The following is a 20,124-nucleotide window of genomic DNA, read 5'->3' as shown; positions in this document are numbered from 1 at the left end:
TTGTTGTATTACAATGCATTAGATCAATTTTTTTTTTCATAATTTAAGAGCTTGTCATTTTTTAGGAAAATTTTTTTTCTAAAAATTTTTTGATTTTTTTTAAATAACTCCCAATTTTTGACTTTGCTTAATTTTTTTATCTGATTCTCTGAGCCTGTGAGTTAATTGTTTCACTCTTTTCATGATCAAACCATCGCCTGAGAATTTTGTATCATTTATAAACTTTCGAGTTTCATAAAGAAAAAAATAGGAGAGTTTCATAAAGTAAAAATAGGAGAGTTTCATAATAAAGTTTATACTGCCAATTCGTCACTTTAGAATTTGAAACAATTCTCAGTGATTTCAAAGGTTAATTGAACATGGTCAATGGTCTGTCACACTAAGCTTAACTTGAACGTAATAGCCCATAATTTTTTGAGAAAACAACCAAGTTTTGTCTTGACCCGAACAAAAAAATAGTTACAAGGTCTTTAATAAATATTAATAATAATATCTTATTAATATTCTGATGATAAATTATCATACAGTTCCAGAATGAAATATAAAGCAAGAAATTATTACATCTGATGAAAAAAGATCAACTCGCATAAAGACAGATAGCGAAGGGTTAAAATCAATCTAACTTGATTTTTTTTACAAAGGCTTGAGGTATTAGGAAAAAAAATGCAAAAACTTTTGAATGCATAGATGGAAATTGTTAAAATTTTAAACGAAGCTATCTAGTGTTGTAATGTACACGCGCAGATATTCGGTGACGTTCTGTCTAGTATCTTTTCAGATAGCGCCTGTTACAGAAGCGCATCGACAATTTTTTTTGGGCCAGATCGCAAAAAATCCAGCAAAGTCCCAGTGGGAGGCCCAAAAACAGCTGGAAATAAACTATTCGACCAAAGATCATTTCGTATATCGTTTAAGAAGTCCTACAGGATTTAGCAGTGAGCTAAAAGATGAATGAAAATGAAGATGATTGATTCTATGAAGTTAAAAAATGTGAGTGATTTCATCAAGTGCAATTCAAAAATTTCAATATGGTAAGTGAAAAACAAAATATTTTTTTCTGACTGGGTCGTCTAGCTGACTTATAAACAGACCTGACTTAACTTTTACAAGGTAAGAAAGCTGTCCTTCCGTTAATAGACAAAATAAGGTGGTCAAATTTTGCGCAAAATATTTGGACTGCTAGCAGGGAGAAATTTAGAAAACAATTACGCAATGGACAGCAAAACGAACAATTTGGGGGGGGGCACCTGGCAGGTTTCTAGCTAAAAACTTTCCATCCCAGACAACCATTTGGTGGGTATTTCGAATTTGCAACGCAAATATACGTGCAAATATACGTGTAACATATAGTATATAATGTAGCAAAACCAGTATATACGTATAATTTTGGAGGCCATATAGGTACATTATCAAACATATTCTTGATTTGAATTGTATTAAATTACGATTTGCAAAACCTGTCATGCGCATCATTCGACTACCCTGATTCTTTTTGCAATATACTATGACAATTTACATCATCATATAGATGATTGAGGTTGTAATATACGACATTTTTCGTAACAATATGGAAAGTTTGACGACTTATTTGGTCGTCTTTTGCGACTTGAGTGCAGGGCTCTCATTTTCCGTCAGTTGAGTAAAAATACGATTATTATTTTTTTTTTACTTTAAACCAATTGGTTTATCATCCCCAAAAATAAAAAAAAATAAGATTATTTCAAAGAAATGCCTGTTTGCTGTCATATTCAAGTTTATATCGTACAAATTTATTATTTGCCTGATTGCTGATTTTTTGCAACGTTCATGAAGTTATTGTCATGCGAATTAATTTGCATAGGTATACGATTGCATGCACATTATTACGAATCAATGCAGTTATATACGATTTTATAGCATATATCTCCAAGTGGCAAGCAAAGTTGCGAGCTTATTTTCTTTCTGCTAAGATCTAACACCTGGTTGTTATGATAATATGAATCGAATTTCAGGTTAAAAAAATCATAATTTCTAATAATTTTATGCAAAGCTCGACAAAATCTGCCAATCATGGCTGATCATCGTCCCAGACAACCATTTGGTGGGTATTTCGAATTTGGAACACAAATATACGTGTAAACATATCGTATATAATGCAGCAAAACCAGTATAAACGCATTATTTTGGAGTCCGTATAGGTACATTAGCACACAATTTTTTTATTTGGATTGTATTGTCGTAATAAAATCATGCAATGTATTCAAATACGATAAAGAAATGCATGGGCCGCACATTGTAGGTGCAGATCTACGAAAATGAGTTTAAATTACATTGTATACGATATAATCTGTAAAATAAAATACGTCTTCTGGTTGTCTGGGGTATATCGGTCGTTTCACAGATTTTTTGCGAATTGTCGTACACAAAGGTCGAGTTCATATGTACATAAATACGAGTCTCTCTTCTTGTCGCAATAAAATCAAGCTATGCATCTGAATACGATAAAGAATATGCATGGGTCGCACATTGTAAGTACAGTTATACGAAAATGAGTTTAAATAACATTCTATACGATATAATCTGTAAAACAGAATACGACTTCTGGTTGTCTGGGATTGACAAGTCTCGCCTGTATGTTCCGGAGATTAACAAAGAGAAAATTGAAAAATTTGATGGCTAGTTGTTGAAGAGGCTTACAATCTGTTGAAGCTGCAATTCAGCCAATGTTTCAGAATTATTGACACGATGAATTGCAAATATACTAAGAAGTTGTATTATTTAGTTTTGACCTAAAGGAGGACAAATTTGTCATGACTACTACCAAATTCAAATTTTTGAGTAATTTCAAAGGAAACAGGAAACGTTATAAAAAGTTACCTTGATCCGGATAAAGTTTGGTTCGTGATATACTTTATAGATGGCGCTCGTTGTGTCCAAAATTTAAAATCGAAACACTTCTTCACTCGATCATGTTTCGGAAACCATGCATTCAAATTACTCTCATTAATAAGCTGAAATGATGATGATCATTTGATGAGCATTTTTAAGGCACAAATGGCAGGGTCCTCCAATAAAACAAAATAAAAAAAAACTGCTAGAGCTTTTCATTCCAATGTGCAACTTTTCCTATATGGTTTCATACTTAGTTTCTTATATTTCACACCTCTCCAGCGCAGAGAAGAGCGAGTGAGATTCACATATCAGCTTCGAAAAGTTTCCTGGAGAGTTGCAACGGGACAGGGTTGTGGAAACTCTGATGCAGCAGGGCAACGGACGCAAAAGTTTTTCCCGGTGTTTTCTAGCTGCATTGTGAACGACAACATCAGATAAAACTCCGGTGGCACCCTCCAACTTCTGCCGTAGACTAGCTAGGACAAGCTAGATCGACGGACACCTGGACTACTCACGATGGCTGCATGCCACCCATTTCGGTGGATGTTCTGATTTTTCACCTCATTCGAAGGAATGTCGGCAGTCTATTTTCCTGACTCGGGCGCAAAAAAAACACGAGCTGGGGGAGAACTTTATTGCATGTTTTTAATTACACCTTCTACGTCTATCACTTTTTTTTAGCGTAGAACTTCTCAGCTAGGACTGCGGGCCTGACTGTCGACAATGAAGGACTTCGTAGTCGTTCATTGCAGAGGGGATTGGTAGATTTCCTGCAACTTGACGTTGCAGTAAATTATGTAACCTAGTTAAGGCAAATGAAAATTGCTAGTTTTCGAAATGGAAATTGCAATAAAGTGTAGAAGATCCTTTATAATCTTTCAAATGAGTGACATATTGCGTATGTTCAGCTACGCTTCACATTCGCATTCACAATGAAAGAATAATCAGAAATCTTTACCTCAGAAAAACACGGAAAAAGTTTCAAAAAAAATTTAGTTGAACCTATTTTATAAGATAATTCATTGGTTTTATCGGTGAAAACTGATGATGTTATGAGTAAGAATATCCTGAGATTATGAAACTTTTCTAGACTGATAGATAGTAAAAAGAAATGAAAGATGGTGAAAATGAGCAGATAGAATTTATTTAGAAGCATTATCATCACGTATGGGAGATAAGGGCATAATGACCATGTTAAGGAGGACGATTACTAATCCATTGAAAACAGCAATAATATCTGAGTTACATTATTGTTTTGTGTTCAGATACTAAAAAAATCTATTTCCCAACTGGCGGTTACTTGAAAAAGTAAAAAAAAACGATTAAAAATGCATTCTAATTTTTTTTTACAAAAAGGCAAAATGAGAACTTCTGAGGATGAATCATCCCAGAGGATGAAAATCCCGTACAAAAAAAAAATGAGATCCACCCCTGCCCTGGGGCAGTATAACACCATTAATCGGGGCACGATGAGCGTTTTCTGCCTAAGAATCTAGCAGCAAATTCAACTCGATGAAGTAAACTGAATTATAGAGCTACATGTTGACTTGTTTATCTGACGATTTGGTCTATTGGTAAGGTGTGGGAGAAATAATTGTGGTAACCTCGCCGGGCCTCTTTCTTTCGGCTTTCCATTTCGCGAACTCCGTAAACGCTGAACCACTGTCTTAATTTGGAATACAGAATGACATGCTCACACTTTTCACTTAAATGTCCAACGAATCTTTCAAATTGCTCTCACACAAACTTGTTCTAAAAAATCATAAGTAATTCTAATAATACTCGGGGCCTACCTGTCTAGATAACCAGGTGGTGAAGATCAAGAGGACTCACGCACACAAGTTAACATTTTATACAGCATTCATACATACTCTTGTAATTTTTGCATGGTAACCTACGTCTTCCGCCGGAAATCCTTGTAAGATTTTGTTCTATCTCGAGAAAATTTTAGTTTTTACTCATTTCTGCGTGTACCATATTGACTCGGAACTCCTAGACACCCAAACGGAACACTCGCTCAGTCCATTCGTACGATCCTATTTTCTCTCGTCTGATGTGACACAAACATAATTTATTCCAGATACTACTCAAATCATTGTCAATAACTTTGTTAAAGTTTTTTTTCTTTTTCTTGATAAAAATCACACTAGCATAAAAAAAATCAATTTTAAATTAAGAAAGACATCAAATATTTAAGTAGAAGGAAACCTTTTAGCTGCAAAATTTCGACCTGAGAATATTCTAAAGCTTTTTTTGTGGAAGTCTAGAAATGTTTCGCATTTTTCGCTGTGTCCTGTTATTTTCTGGAATATAACACTTTCTTAAAACTAAGCACCAACACTTATTATACATATGTTTCATACTGGAAATATCTGCAGTAGTAAGCTACTGAATAAATTGTTCTAACAAAGATAAAAAAAAAGTAAATTAACTGGACGGCAGTTTTTTGGATTAAAGCTATGATCATTAAGAATCCGGGCAGTTACAAAAGTGTGTATTCAAAACTATTCATTTGATCGAGAAACTTTTTACGAAGAAAATGAAGAAATTAATATGATATTTAATTTAAAAATATAAAAAAAAATATTTGCCGTTGATTTCAAGAAATACTCTATGGAATATGGAGCCCTGTAATACAAGGCTTTTCTTATGATTGATTCATTTACCTTAATTTTTTTTATCAATTCTCTCTCGTTGATCTAGTTCAAAGCAACATTTCATAAATTTAGTATCCAGTTTTATAATTTAATCAAAATTTATTGTGAAAGAAATATTTTGCACGTAGCTTACAGATTAGTTTCAAATCAAATCGTTGACATTTTACTCTCATATTTACATTGCTGGTGGTACAGTTTTTGTTTTCTTTTTAATCTAATTTTAAGATTAAGTTCTAGGATTACAATATTTTTAGCAATCTTAAATATATTTATCATTTTCGTTTCATTTGCTACTATTATTCATTTCAAGTTTCTCATAAGCTATTTTGTTTTGGTTCTTTTTTTTTTTTTTATTTTATGATGAGCACAGTTTTGATCATTGCATATATTTTACATCCTTTTTGTTAACTCCTTGAATCATATGTGAGGTTTTGATGATCGCAACCCTTATTGGTTTTCATGTCATTTTTTTACTAAAGCTTTCATTTTAAGGGTTACATGATTCAGCTATTCTCTAAATTAATTTGAAGATTTACGTGTAGAGGATAGATGAAATAATAGAAAAATTTAGCGATGAATGAAAACACATTTATGTTCAAACAGTTTATAATACAACATATAATAAGGTTTGCAAATTTATCGTGTACACAGAAGCGTGCAAAAAATTTCAGAGTGTGCAAAGAAGAGCCAGTTGTTTCGCGACCATTGGAAAGTACAGATGCTTGGTATCAGAAGCAGTGTGCTTTATGAAGACGAAATTACCGGCGGATTCGACATTACGGTTTGCGTTTCTTTGAATATCTAAATAACTTTCTACTACAAGAGCAGACTCGGAAAATGACAGAAACATTTGAGCAGGAGAAAGCAAGGTTGAGGATAATCATGAAAGAGCAGGACGAGATTATTGTACAACTGTTAGAAACAATAGCGGAGGAAGTTCCTCGAGTTTATCGAAGGAATACAAATACCTACGAGGAAAAGATTGAGGCCAATTACAGCTTCCAATGCCATTCAAGAAGGATGAAAACCACACCAGAGGGGTCTTCGACTAAGTATAAACTTACAGAAGATCCACTGACATATAACCAGAAGGATTCGAAAGCAGTGGTTTTAGATTCCAAAATTTATCTAGATGATCACATTAATCAGGGTCTAGCTCAAGGCGAGTAAAGCTTCAGGTGTGTTCTTAGGCGGCATCCATAAATTACGTAACGCAAAAATGCACTTTTTTGACCCCCTCCCCCCCGTACGTCACAAATCGTAACGTTTCGTCATACCCCCCTATGAAAATTACGTAACGCTTAGTATGACCCCCCCCCGTCTTCCCATGATTTTAAACACTGATTTTCGAATAAAAAAAATATGACATAATTTTTTAAACGTTCTTTAAATGGAGGTATTATCTCTCTGATAAAATAAATTAATTGTCTTATTACGAGTTGCTTTGTGCTTGTTAACTGGTGATCTACCTTGTTTACTTTATTTTTTTCAAGCAGCATAATTTGTTATGCAAAATATACGCCACTTCATAATATTCGTCGGAATAATCCGAATCAATTGAGAAAAAATAGTAAAATTTCATTCTAAAGATTGGATTGAGTTCTTGGGGGTAAATGTACCTAATATTCGGTTTTCCAACGGTTATTTCACGGATATCCAATACACGTTTAGTTTATCTTAAAATCTTTGAATAGGAATGGTTACAAACCAGTTTCAATCTTGTTAAAGCTTACAAATTTTAAGCTGATTTTGGTTTGCTTATCATTCAGCAAAAATTGCATGATATCAAAAAAGCTGCGGTTAAACTGAAATTTTTTAGGAAAAAAATCGTTACGTAACGATGAGCATACCTCCCCCCCTCCCCTATGTCACAATTTGTAACGCTAGAGCTTACTCCCTCCCCCCCCTAGGAGCGTTACGTAATTTATGGATGCCCCCTTATACCAATGCACGGAATCGTCCATCTTGTGACAGGCAATCGTAATCGTAGGCATGGTAGGCGAACAATTCGCTGTCAAAAAGGTGCGCTTTTTGACAGCGAATTGTTCGCCTACCATGCCTACGATCTCCACCCCCCACCAATGAGAAACTTTTGGTACCCCTTGCCTACTTTTCCTCAATATGCACCCACCCTACTGGAGGCACTCTGGTCTAGCTCAATAAGCAGCAGCAGACGCAAATCATCGGGGTGCCGTTAAGGACACCACGAACAATGGGGAAAAAAGTGTATAAACCGCGAAGAAATTCAATATCTTTCCTCCTACACGAAACAAATCCATGAAAAAGATCTTTCCTTTTGACAAAATGTCCATCGAATCGATTAAACGTAGTTTCAAACGCCGCACAAGCTTACGAATGCAGTTATAGTGCTTTTATAACCCCTAATTCCTCTATATGTTGTAAACAATCCAGAAAAAAACTTATTTAGACATGGAAATTTTGAACCAATATAGACCTATCTTGTTCCATTTTTTTTAGAGAAATCAAATGAAGGCTGTTTGAGTCACCGCACGCTTCGGAAAATGGAGTATTGCCTGTTTTACCCTTAATTCCACTATATTTTCAATTTTTTAAGAACAATCATGTTCGAACTTCCAAATTTTGAACCAAATGGTTCGTATATTGTGTGATTTTTCGAATAATCCAATGAAGGCTGTTGAGGTCACCGCACGCTTTGGAAAATGGAGTAATGGATATTTTACCCTCAATTCTCTTACATTAATTTCCGAGGAATGCAATGAAGACTGTTTGAGCCACCGCAGACTTCGGAAAACGGAGTTAGGGCTGTCCTTAACCTCAACTCCCCTACATTTTTAATAATTTAAGAAAAAAGCATTTTCGGACTTAAAAATTTTCAACCAGATGAGACGTATCATGTGTGATTTTTTTCAGGGAATCCAATGAAGGCTGTTTGAGCCACCGGAGGCTTCGGATAATGGAGTTACAGATGTTTTTACGCTCAAGGCCGAACATGCATTTTCTTAACTATTTGAAAATTGTAGGGGAATGGAGGGCAAAATAGCCATTACTTCATTTTCCAAATCGTGCGGTAACTTAAGCAGCCTTCATTGGATTCCTCGGAAAAAAAACAAATACGATACGTCCGTGTTCGAAATTTGGAAGTTGTGCGGCGTTTGATACTACGTTTAAACGATTCTCTGGATTCTGTTTACTATAGTAAAGTACTTTTTCTTGGATTTGTTTCTTGTAGGATGGAATGTATCAGGGCCGTAGGAAGAACTGACTCATGGGGGGGGGGTTTTCGTGACCATTTTTTTATATGACATTTTTGCCCAAACAATGCATGAATAAAAAATATTAAAAATATTATCTTTGAAAACAATTAATTATTCATTTTTAAGTTCTTTTACATAAACAGTTTTTCGTGTTGAATAGAAATTTTTGAAAATACATCTTAAAATCTTTGAAGGATTTGTATAAAGAATCCTTGAGTAAAAAATAGGAAACTTTCTTACATCGATGGTTGAAATCGTAGTATTTGCATCTAAATCTGGTGAACTTAGCTTAATCTTGCCGTAAATTTTTCCGCACTTATCCGGACCGGGAAAATACGGGCTATTTTATTTAAAATCTGGCGAAATTCGGCCATTCTATTTCCAAATTTTCAAACCAAAATCTGGACAATATCTGAAAAAATTGACAAAAATCCAGGAACAATTCAACAAAAATGAAGAATAAAAAACAATTGAATCATTTTTTTTAAATCGAAAAACAAAATCAGATTTTGGATCATATTTCTGGCTCCCAAAAAATCGTTCATGTTTTTTTTATAAATCTATCTTGAAAAATTCCATTGTTAGACGAAAAAGTTTAAAATAATAATGATGCAATTTAAATTTTTCATTTGATTTCCCAAAAAAATGTGAATGAACTTGGACAACATCAGGAGATTTTCAACAAAATTTATGCAACAGGGCTGGGCCAAATTTTTTCGGGCAAGTCCTGGTAAAACCCGGTAATCTGGCCAGCTCAATTTTGCTTATTTAATTTGAACTTACAGTATTTTTTTAAAGAAAGGCTTCAATTTTGAAAAAAAAAATCAAGTAAAGGATAAAAATTTTGCGATTCGAATCTTTTTCAGGCAAACTCAATCATAAGTAATTCAAGATTTTAGTTAAAATTTTGTTCTTGAAAAAACTGCAATATTCATTATGTTTTACAAAACGCCAAACCATATGTATTTTCCGGCAATTTTTTAAAAGAAGGTACATCATTCTTCATCAGCAATTACCTTTCATAACTAATTAATTCCTGTGGATGGCTTTTTAAAAATAAGTTTTAAAAACGACAAAAGTTGCAAAATGAACTCAAATTCATCTTAATTTTTTCATTATTAGCTACATTGTGCAAACGATTTGACTTTGGTTAAATTTTTATAATAGATTCAACAATTGGAATTATGAGCCTGCATCTCTTGCAATTTAAATTCCTTACCGAAATATTCTTCTTCATCATTTAATTTCGATTGTGGAACTCATTAACGAGCTGAATCTGAATCTTAATTTTAAACCTGAATTTAAAATTTTAATTTTCAATCTGTTTCGGGATTCCAATACGTTTTTGGAAAGGAACAGGAAAACGTTTTCTTAATCTGGAATTATGAGCCAAGAATTGAAATCAGTTTCAGAGCCCTCAATCATGAATCCATAATTATAATTCAGATGTTTTGGATTTTAATGATTATTCTTTATTTGAATTATGTATTTCTAATCTGACTTGCAAATTCATGAACTTCGAATCTGAATATGAAACAAAAACTCAGAATGATTTCCAAGTTTTTTTCTTATTTTTGGAAAAATTTTAACTAAATGTCAAAAATGGGTATGAGTTTTGAAAATCATGAATCAAATTTCGAAGGAAATGTTTAAACGATGATTTCAAACACAGTTTTCCATTTCAATTTTAAATGATGATTCGAACTGAAAATCAAGAATCCTAAACTGGACATAGCCCAAAATATTAAAACACAAATAGAGTTTAAATTTTGATTATAAGGAACCAGAATCTCTAAAATGAGTCAAATACTATTTAAAATTGATTATTCAGAAATGAATTCCTTTCAATAAGTGAGAAAATTTCGAAAAACTGTAGCTGAATTCTGAACCAGGGATCAGTTTTCGAGGATCTGTCATCAGTTCTGAGTCAAGATAAAAATTTGATTAGGAATAAAAAATTTGGAGTGTAGAGTTGAATACCTCTCTTGCTTTTGATGGACCCTCATGGGGGGGGGGTTTAACCCCCAAAACCCCCCCCGTTCCTACGGCCATAGAATGTATTGAATTTCTTCGTGGTTTATACACTATTTCCATGATTGCAATTTCTTCTGCTCGGGGTGACTGAGTGAAAAATATATGGATATGAAATCGGATGCCATGACTTTGATTTGATTCATATAGTTACAAATTTAATTATTACGAGCTATGACAAACTTTGCATTATAAATATTTGATAAAAACAAATTCTCATTGCCACAGAATATTCTAAAAATAATATTTTAAAAAAGAGGGCCGATGCTATTTACAACTCGCTAAGCAACATCACTACGGAAAATTTAGGAAAATACGTCTTACTAACATGCATTCCTGGACTGAGCGAAAAAGCTAGTAGAGTACTGAAAAATCATGGCATAACTGCATCCTCGAGACCAATCAACAAAATTAAAATCTGTTTATTCACAAAAACGAAAGACCAAATTCCAAAATTAAAACAGACAAATGTGGTATATTCAATTCCTTGTGAATGCGGTAAAGAATACTGTGGACAAACATCTCAAACTCTGGAAAAAAGGATTAAAAATCATAAAACAAGTCTCAAACAAAACACCAGAGCCACAGGGCTGACACAACATGCCATAGAACAGAACCATAAGTTTAACTATTATATTATGTAATCAATTTTTTTTATTTCAACGCTTTTAATTACGCTACGAAGATGAAGATAATATCTTCGTACACACACATAATTTAGGTTTGTCTTTGTCCTTAAAATTTAATTTGATTTGCGATTTTGTCATTGAACCCTTTTAAAAAACGCTTTTAATTAAATAGTTCTCATCTCCGTACATACATATAATTTAAGATAGCTTAGGGTTTTTTTTAATTATATTTTTATTCCTCTTTTCATAACACTTTTCGTTTTAATATTTATTGTATTGTTAATCTTAGTTTTAGTTGTGCGTTTGTTAAAAATAAACTTATAAGTCTCTTATTTCTTAATTTTAATAATTTCTAGCTTTAGTTGTGCGTTTCATCAAACGAGTTAGTTACTTTTTAGCTTTTAATTGTTGTATTATGGCGATGGCGAACATGGAATGTGATGATTAAGTTATCTGTATAGAGTGTAATAATGCTGAAAATAATCTTGATAAAATACTAACTTGTGCATATTGTTTCAAGAGCGTTCATCTTCGCAGCAATACTTTTGCGATGCCAACTGTGCATGTATTTACGCCAAAATAATAAGTTTACGGAAAGATCATGAAACTATTATCGAAAATATCCATACTAAAATTGAAACGACCGTTTATAATGTGGTTTCACATGAATTGACCTCAATCAAAACAGATATGAGATCAGTAACTACTGCGATAGAGGCTTCGCAGGAATTTTTGTCCACGAAATTCGATAAAATTCAGACTGATTTCAAAGACATAAAACTCCGAAACGATGCTCTTGAAAAAGAAGTAACTGACCTCAAATCTAAGCATTCAAATCTTACTAATCAGGTCCTTAAATTAGAAGTAAACCTCGACCGATTTAACCGGGAAGCTGTTTCTGAAAACTTCATGATCTTCGGAGTGCCATACAAAAATGGAGAAAACACACAAGACCTTGTACGCAAAACATGTGGCACTTTTGGCTACGACCTTAAAACTGAGTCCATTTTAAACGCTGTTAGGTTAATATCTTCGAACAAACCCAATGAAAAGTGTCCACCGATCAAAGTTTTATTAAAAGATACAGTCATAAAAGAAGAAATTTTTAGTAATAAAAGAATTTTTGGGAAACTTGCCTCTTCTTCAATAGATCCTTTATTAGTAGTTGATGGTAAACCGCTTAACGTCACAATAAGGGATGAATTGATGCCCTTATCTATGGAAATTCTAACTGAATTGCGCGAATATCAAGATTTAATTGGAGCCAAATACATCTGGCCCGGAAGAAATGGTGCCATTCTGGTCAAACAAACAGATAATTCAAAACCTGATATAATTAAAACTAAACTCGAAATGAATCGTTATATGAGCATGCATGTCACTCAGCATGGAAATAACACATCTACGATTCCAAATGAAAGTCCTTCACCCAAACGAAAAAGGAACAATGCTGATCCACGATCAAAATAAGATCTTAAATTTAAAACTGTTTAATAACTTTTATATATTTTATTCAATGGATAGTCTAATTAATAGATACCACGAAAATGTAGAAGATTTTAATTTAAGTAGTTTTAATAATGATTTAAGATCCTTTAGAATTTTGCAATGGAATGTACGTAGTATGAATAATTTAGATAAATTTGATTGCATATTACAGACTATTGATCATTTTAATGTTTGTATCGATGTTATTGTTATTTGTGAAACTTGGCTTGGTAAAGATAACTGTTGTATTTACAACATTCCGGGATACACATCTATTTTCTCTTGCCGTGATCAACCATATGGAGGCCTAGCTATGTATATAAAAACAAATTTGAATTTTAAAACTACTGAAAATATAACTATCGATGGCTTTCACCGAATAAGTGTCGAAATTTGTACAAGTGGTCAAGTAATTTGTGTTCATGGCGTATATAGACCCCCTGCATTTTCGTTTAACAAGTTTTGTGATCAAATTGAATCTCTTCTAACGTCTGTTGCTGATAATCACTCCTGCTTTATTGTAGGTGATTCAAACGTTCATGTGAATCTGGTTAATCTAAATACCGTAGCAAAATATAGATCTATTTTAGAATCTTTTGGATACGCTTGTACAAACACCTTTCCTACTAGGCCAACAACTCGGAATATTCTAGATCACGTAATATCGAAGCAAATTGACTTAGATCGATTGAAAAATGATACAATCTTTTCTGATGTTAGTGACCATTTACAAATACTCATATCCTTCAATTTATTAGGTGATAAAAATGTAACAATTCTAAGAAAAGAGATAGTTGACAACTCTAAACTAAACAGCTTATTCGTGAATTATTTAAACAGTATTCAACTACCAGAAAGTGTTGATGAAGGCCTACAAGAAATCACATCAACTTACAATCGCTTTGTGAAAGTTTCTACCCGAACACTTAATAAAAGGGTAAAACTTAATGGTAATTGCTGTCCGTGGATGACATTTGACCTTTGGACACTCATCAAAATAAAAGATAATAATTTAAAACGATCAAAAAAGCATCCTAATGATATCAATTTAAAAGAGATGTTAATTCATTTAAATAAAAAAATGAGTTCAAAAAAACAAGAATGTAAAAGGCTCTATTACGAGCGCTTATCAAATAATTCTCCGCATTCTAAGCTCTGGAGAAACATAAATACGCTCTTAGGTAAATCTAAAAAGACAGATGAAAGAGGTGTTATAACCAATATTACACAGATTTGTGAGAAATTTAACAAACACTTTTCCACAATTGGAAAGAACCTTGCTAAAGAGATTCCAATAGACACTGAAAATGATCATTTGTCTCAAATCGCACAGGTAGAAAATACAATCTTCTTACGACCCGCTAATGTAAACGAGGTTCGATTAGTTATTTTTTCACTTAAAAATAAAAAGGGTCATGGACCAGATGGCTTCCCTGTTAATGTCCTAAAAAATAACCATGAAACATTCTCGTACATACTCACACAGTATTTTAACCAAATTTTAGAGTCAGGAGTTTTCCCGAACTGTCTAAAAATTGCGAAAGTTATCCCTGTTTTTAAGGATGGCGATTCGCTTGACGTCAATAACTATCGTCCTATCTCGACCTTAAGCGTTTTTAGTAAAGTGTTCGAGAAGCTTCTTGTTAACAGAATTGTAGACTTTCTAAATCAGAACAATATACTCTATAAACTGCAATATGGATTTAGATCAGGTTCGAGCACTCAAATTGCCATCTCAGAATTAGTGGACTCTATCATATGTAAAATAGAGTCAAAAAATATTGTTGGGGCATTGTTTTTGGATCTCAAAAAAGCTTTCGACACTCTAAATCATGACATATTATTGTCCAAATTGCATAAATATGGTAAAAGAGGAACAGCAAATAATATCCTTCGTAGCTACTTAGAAGATCGCAAGCAGTTTGTGGCTATTGAAAATACAAGAAGCGAATTAAGAAATATTGATATCGGTGTACCACAAGGGAGTAATGTCGGGCCATTACTTTTCCTCTTATATGTAAATGATTTATGTAACCTTCAACTTAAAGGCACAGCACGTTTATTTGCCGATGATACAGCAATTTTTTATTCAGAAACTTTACCTGATATTATAATTCAGCACATAGAAGACGACCTAAAACTGCTTTCAAAATATTTCAATTCAAACCTACTTTCACTTAATTATACAAAAACCAAATACATGTTGTTTCGTTCTTCACATAAAAAACTGCCTCGTACTAATGACCCAACTATGAATGGTAATACGATTGAGAGAGTTAGTTGTTTCAAATACTTAGGAATTTACTTAGATGAAACTCTTTCATGGAATCGTCAAATTGAACACCTGGAAAAAAAAATTACTCCTCTTTGCGGTGTTCTTTGGAAACTGAGAAATTTTGTTCCACAACATGTTCTCTTAAAATTTTATTTTGCGTTTATTCACTCTCATTTGAACTACCTTATTATGTTATGGGGAAGAGCCTCTTTGTCTAACTTACAGAAACTTCAAACGCTCCAGAATAGATGCTTGAAAAACATCTTAAATCTCCCTTTGTTATTCCCTACCCTTCAGCTATACTCTATAAGAACGCATAACGTTCTTCCAATATCTGAACTCTGTGATTTGCAAACTGTTATATATGTCTATGATAATCTACACTCAATTGAAAATATTGAAAACCTCCATTTTACTACGGGGTTGCGAACTCATAACACTCGCCAGTCAGATTTCTTGCAACGAAGCCGATCAACAACATCATTAGGGCAAAAAAGAATTTCGTTTATTGGACCTACTAAATACTAAATACCTTACCAACTGGAATTAAAAATATAACCAATCGTTCCATGTTCAAAACCAAAGTGATACAGCTTTTGAAAGAAAAATTGAAAACAGTCGATCTTCAACCAGTCTTTGTTTTGTTTACTTCTTCTTCATTTGTAGCGTTATTTTCTAATAGTATTATTCTTTAAAAAAAATTGTAGTTTGTAATTTTATTATATTAAATTATTGAACATAACTTGATAAAATAAGCAAAAAATAAATAGTGTAATAGTAAATATAGTATAATGAATCTCTTCAAAGGAAATTATTTTCCATTGAGATTCATATTGTAGTCAATTAAGTTAAATAATACATTTCCTCGCACGACATTCAAAAATTTTTGTGTTCTCAGCATGATTAAAATTTGCTCGCGTTAACTTTTATTATCATTGCTGCCAGACATGCTGAAAACAGTAGCGTCCATTACCAGGGGGCTCAATTGAGCCTTTTGGTGTGGGGGAGTGAGGTGGGCCGCTACAAAAAAAAAAAAACTTCGACAAAGCATATATTTTAGAAAGAGTAAACCATGAAGGAAAACGAAAAACAGCTGAAACACTACACATAAAACTCAAAAACGGAAGAACAGTAAACATCAAGCAAGATTCGATTGAAATTTTTGAAATAATTAGCTATTATTAAAGCTATTATTAAAAAAACTAAGAGAGACGCCACAATTCGCAACTAAAACGACGGATTCAAAAACGACGTCACCGAACACGACGACAACAACCAACATCACGACGACACAGGGAACGATAGACGCCAGCTGCTAGAAGCGATTCAAATTGGACTCAAATCAAGTAAGACAGCCGTTCAGGAAGCACGCTGCGATGCAAATCGTAAGTGCAAAAGTGCAGTGATATTGTGATGAATTTTTGTATTCATTTAAGATATTGTTTATAATATAGTTTTCTGAGGATGGCTGAAGGTAGTAGGCCGAAACGTCAAAAGAATTGTTTTATTCGATTTCAAATTCACCGAAAAGCATCAACCAAAAAAGCCAATAAGAATCAGCGGTGATCAAAGCTCGTTAACCTAAAAATAATTTCGTGAGAATCGGTTTAGGCATTTCGAAGGAGAAGTCAGACTAACACCGTTACACGAAAATTTTATATAAAAGGTGTTATAAAGATCACCATAATTTCTGTTTAGCTCTTCATGTCATGATTTTTCTTTCTTGAAAATCAAACAATGAATAGATGATCATGCATGTTTTGCACTTCAAAAATTTGGTAATCGGCGGTGGCAAAAAGCTATGCTAATAAACTTTTGTTCACTAACCGACTCAGATCCCAATTCTAGTACCTGATAACCGACTCGCACTGGATAAGATATCGGACTGACAAGCCAAGATTTTATGTTGCAGTGAGTTTGATTCTCCGGATGAATTATCCAATAGGATGAAAATCCCATAAAAGGTATTTCTTGTTTCGTTTGAATGTAGTGGTCATGCATCACTTTTGTTGGGAGTTCGAGTCTTCATTCCAGAAGTGCTTTTCCTATCATATGATCTTTGGCAAAGTACATTTTCAGTGCATTTTCGGCACAGAGATTTGCTAAATTTGCATTGGATTTTTGAAACCTCGTCTATGGGAGTAATGATAAAAAACCAAAATTCACTAGACATGCAGACGTTTCGAGCAACTCTGGCATTCGCTCCTCTTCCGAGGACAAATTACTGGCCACAGTCTAAACCAAGGTGTATGTATATATAGGAAGTGTTACCGTACATCAAATTTCTGATTCAGCCATTTCAGCCATTTTGGCTTAGCAACTGCTGAACTCATGGAGTTTGTTTACCAACAAACCCCAGAAAAGCTGAGCAAATAATGTTATATTTGTAAATGAACTTAATGAACGCCCCGCTCACTCCTCGTCTACTTACTGTGAAAGTCGGAGAACCTCGTGTTTCTAAAAACCTTGGTCTAAACTACTTTGATTTTAGACAGAGCCAACCCAGAGAATTGCAAATTACTACTGTTCGAGTTTGGAGGACTGAATTTTTCGACCTTGGGACTCTAAGTTTTTAAATTAGCTGAAGCAAGTCTATTCTATAAAATCGGTTGCGCTTTGGTTACTGTTGCGTGTCAAAAATGTAAAATTTTGTCCGATTCACTTAAAACTTGTCTAGAGTCCCCCGAACAATGCGTGTTCTAGGGAATAAATTTCTTCTGCTTCTCTACTAAAAAAATTTCTAACAGATTTCAAATAGTCAACTAACCTACTAATCGCCCATATCGCTGGAACATCCGCTCCACGTCCGTTTTAGAGCACTGGAATGTGTTCAGATTCCCAACAAACACCCGCGAATTCACTGCCTGTGGATCCTGCGAATTGGTTTGATTCGATAACTTTGACATCTTCATCTTGACGGCGGCGTTATCTGCAAAAGAAAGGGAAAAGAATCCATATAAGTTTGCAACCAAGAAAAAATCTGTAAGAGCTGAAATGAAAAAAAAATCAATTTATGCGGCCAACTTTGATTCCCGCTAGGAGCAGGTGCTGTCAAGTGGTAGGGATTAAAGTCTTAGCGAAAGAACATTAACGGAGGAAAACTTTCTCAGTTCATTGATTCTTTAGGTGCAGTTTGAAAATATGGAAAAATGTTTAAGAAAAAAAAGCGGGAGAAAAATGATGTGGAAAAATAATATGGACTTACACGTAGTGTAAGTGTGCGGTAAGTAAACATCTGTTTTAGTGCAGTGCGGTGCCAAAAAAAAAAATAAAGATACCTTCAAGGACGTCTACAAAAGTAGGATTCTTATGAACTCCTCTGAACGAAAATTATACTTTAGTGGTAATGTGCCCATATGTGTGTACACAACGCACAGTAAAGATAGCTTTAATTCGTTTTTTTTATTTAAAAAATATCGGTTTCAGTATTTAACTATCCATAAAACTAAAGGAAACTACGCTCCTGGTTCCCAAGGGCATATACCTAGTGGTTTGTAGTTACATATTTAAAAAGTCGTATCGTTTTGCATTCGGAGATACAGTTGCAGAGCAACTATAGCGCCGTAAGAAATGGGATAAAAAGTAAGCAGGAACACTGCAATCGTTCACAAATCCCCCTCCGGGAGTGCTTCCTGAAGTTTCACTCCACACTGCATCAAAAGACAAGCATGTGAACACGACGAATTTTCATCCCGAGAGCTTTTCCTTCGGATGCTGATCCCTAGAAAACACCAGACCGAACCCGGCATTCCAGGAATTAAAGAAAAAGGTAATTTATATTTATAGATCTTCTGCCTTGGTCGGGACATTGCGAGACGTTTTCTCCTCGTGTGCTCTATTCTCTATGCTTCTGGTAGGAATAGTTAAAGTCATTGGAAACAAAACTTGCTAGACTCTAGCCGAGCCGAGAACAGTCCCTTAGAAAGTAGCTTTTAATAGTTTTAATATTTCAATTTTCCACCGTGTTGACTCCCAGTCCCCGGTGCTTATCTGTTCCTGGACCTAGAGAGACCAACAACTACTGACCGGTTCCTGGCTCGATTTTCCTAAGATCACCCACTCAGACGCCCATTCGACAATTCTTGGTAAGGAAAAAGGGAACAGGAACATGGCCGGAGAAAAAGTGAAAAAGTCTTCAGGGAATATTCATTCTCATGGACATTCATTTCAATTCGGACAAGTTGTCTTCATGGGATAGTGCTGTGTCGAGAATTGCACTTTTCTAGAGAGAAGGGTAAGTACAGAGCTATGTTCAAGAGAAGAAGGCGAAGGTTGGGCAAATGCACAGCATCCTCCCGAAGTTGAAGAAACTAGGAGGCAGTGAGAGAAACTTTAGTCGTAAATGTTGCCGCCGGCAGCCAAACTTTAACATGGATGAGAATTAGTTTGGGATACAAGACAGTCCTAGTCCTAGTGCTAGTAGTAGGTTTCTAAACGAGCACAGCAGGAGAGCAAACTGTTGCTTTCTAGAAGTTGGGGAACACGACATGCTTTAGAGATCCCGCTCAATTTGTGCTGTACTTTAACTAGTCTAGTAGTATCAGGCAAGCAGCAGATGAAGCTTTAACTTGATGTTAAGTGAATTTAGTTGATGGGAGATTGATGGTTCTTATGAGAAGTTATCATCCCGTAACTTCTTCGTGAGCTGCTGTGCTCCGCACCACTTACATTTCGTGATGAGTGAAGTTGCACAATTGCTTTTTAATTCAATCAAGGCGGAGAGGGAGCGAGTTTTTTAGACACTCAACCCATGTCCTAGATTTTTCTTGTAACACAACAGTTGGTGTAGAATTGAAATCAATCTTAGATTTCGTTTGGTGGGAAAATACAAACCAAACAAAATTATCGAAATATCTTTATTTGCGAAAATATTTGTAAGAAATCTGTTTCCAATTTTGGAATAAATTGGAAAAAGAGTGGAAAGAACCAGCACAGCG

At 34.3% G+C, this 20,124-nt stretch overlaps 1 protein-coding gene across 2 annotated transcripts in view; it reads right to left on the bottom strand.

Annotated features, from left to right (window-relative positions):
- The window catches only part of LOC129751318 (uncharacterized), a 377,841-nt gene that overhangs the window by 208,806 nt on the left and 148,911 nt on the right, over positions 1 to 20,124 (bottom strand). For both annotated transcript variants that reach the window (XM_055746750.1, XM_055746751.1), the window contains exon 2: positions 17,955 to 18,116. In XM_055746750.1, coding sequence (XP_055602725.1) covers positions 17,955 to 18,099 — 145 coding nt within the window. In that variant the 5' untranslated portion in view covers positions 18,100 to 18,116. The remainder of the gene's footprint in view (positions 1 to 17,954; positions 18,117 to 20,124) is intronic.

This window comes from Uranotaenia lowii, chromosome 3, assembly GCF_029784155.1.
Source record: "Uranotaenia lowii strain MFRU-FL chromosome 3, ASM2978415v1, whole genome shotgun sequence".
NCBI lineage: Eukaryota > Metazoa > Arthropoda > Insecta > Diptera > Culicidae > Uranotaenia > Uranotaenia lowii.
This window is presented reverse-complemented; position numbering and strand designations above follow the sequence as displayed.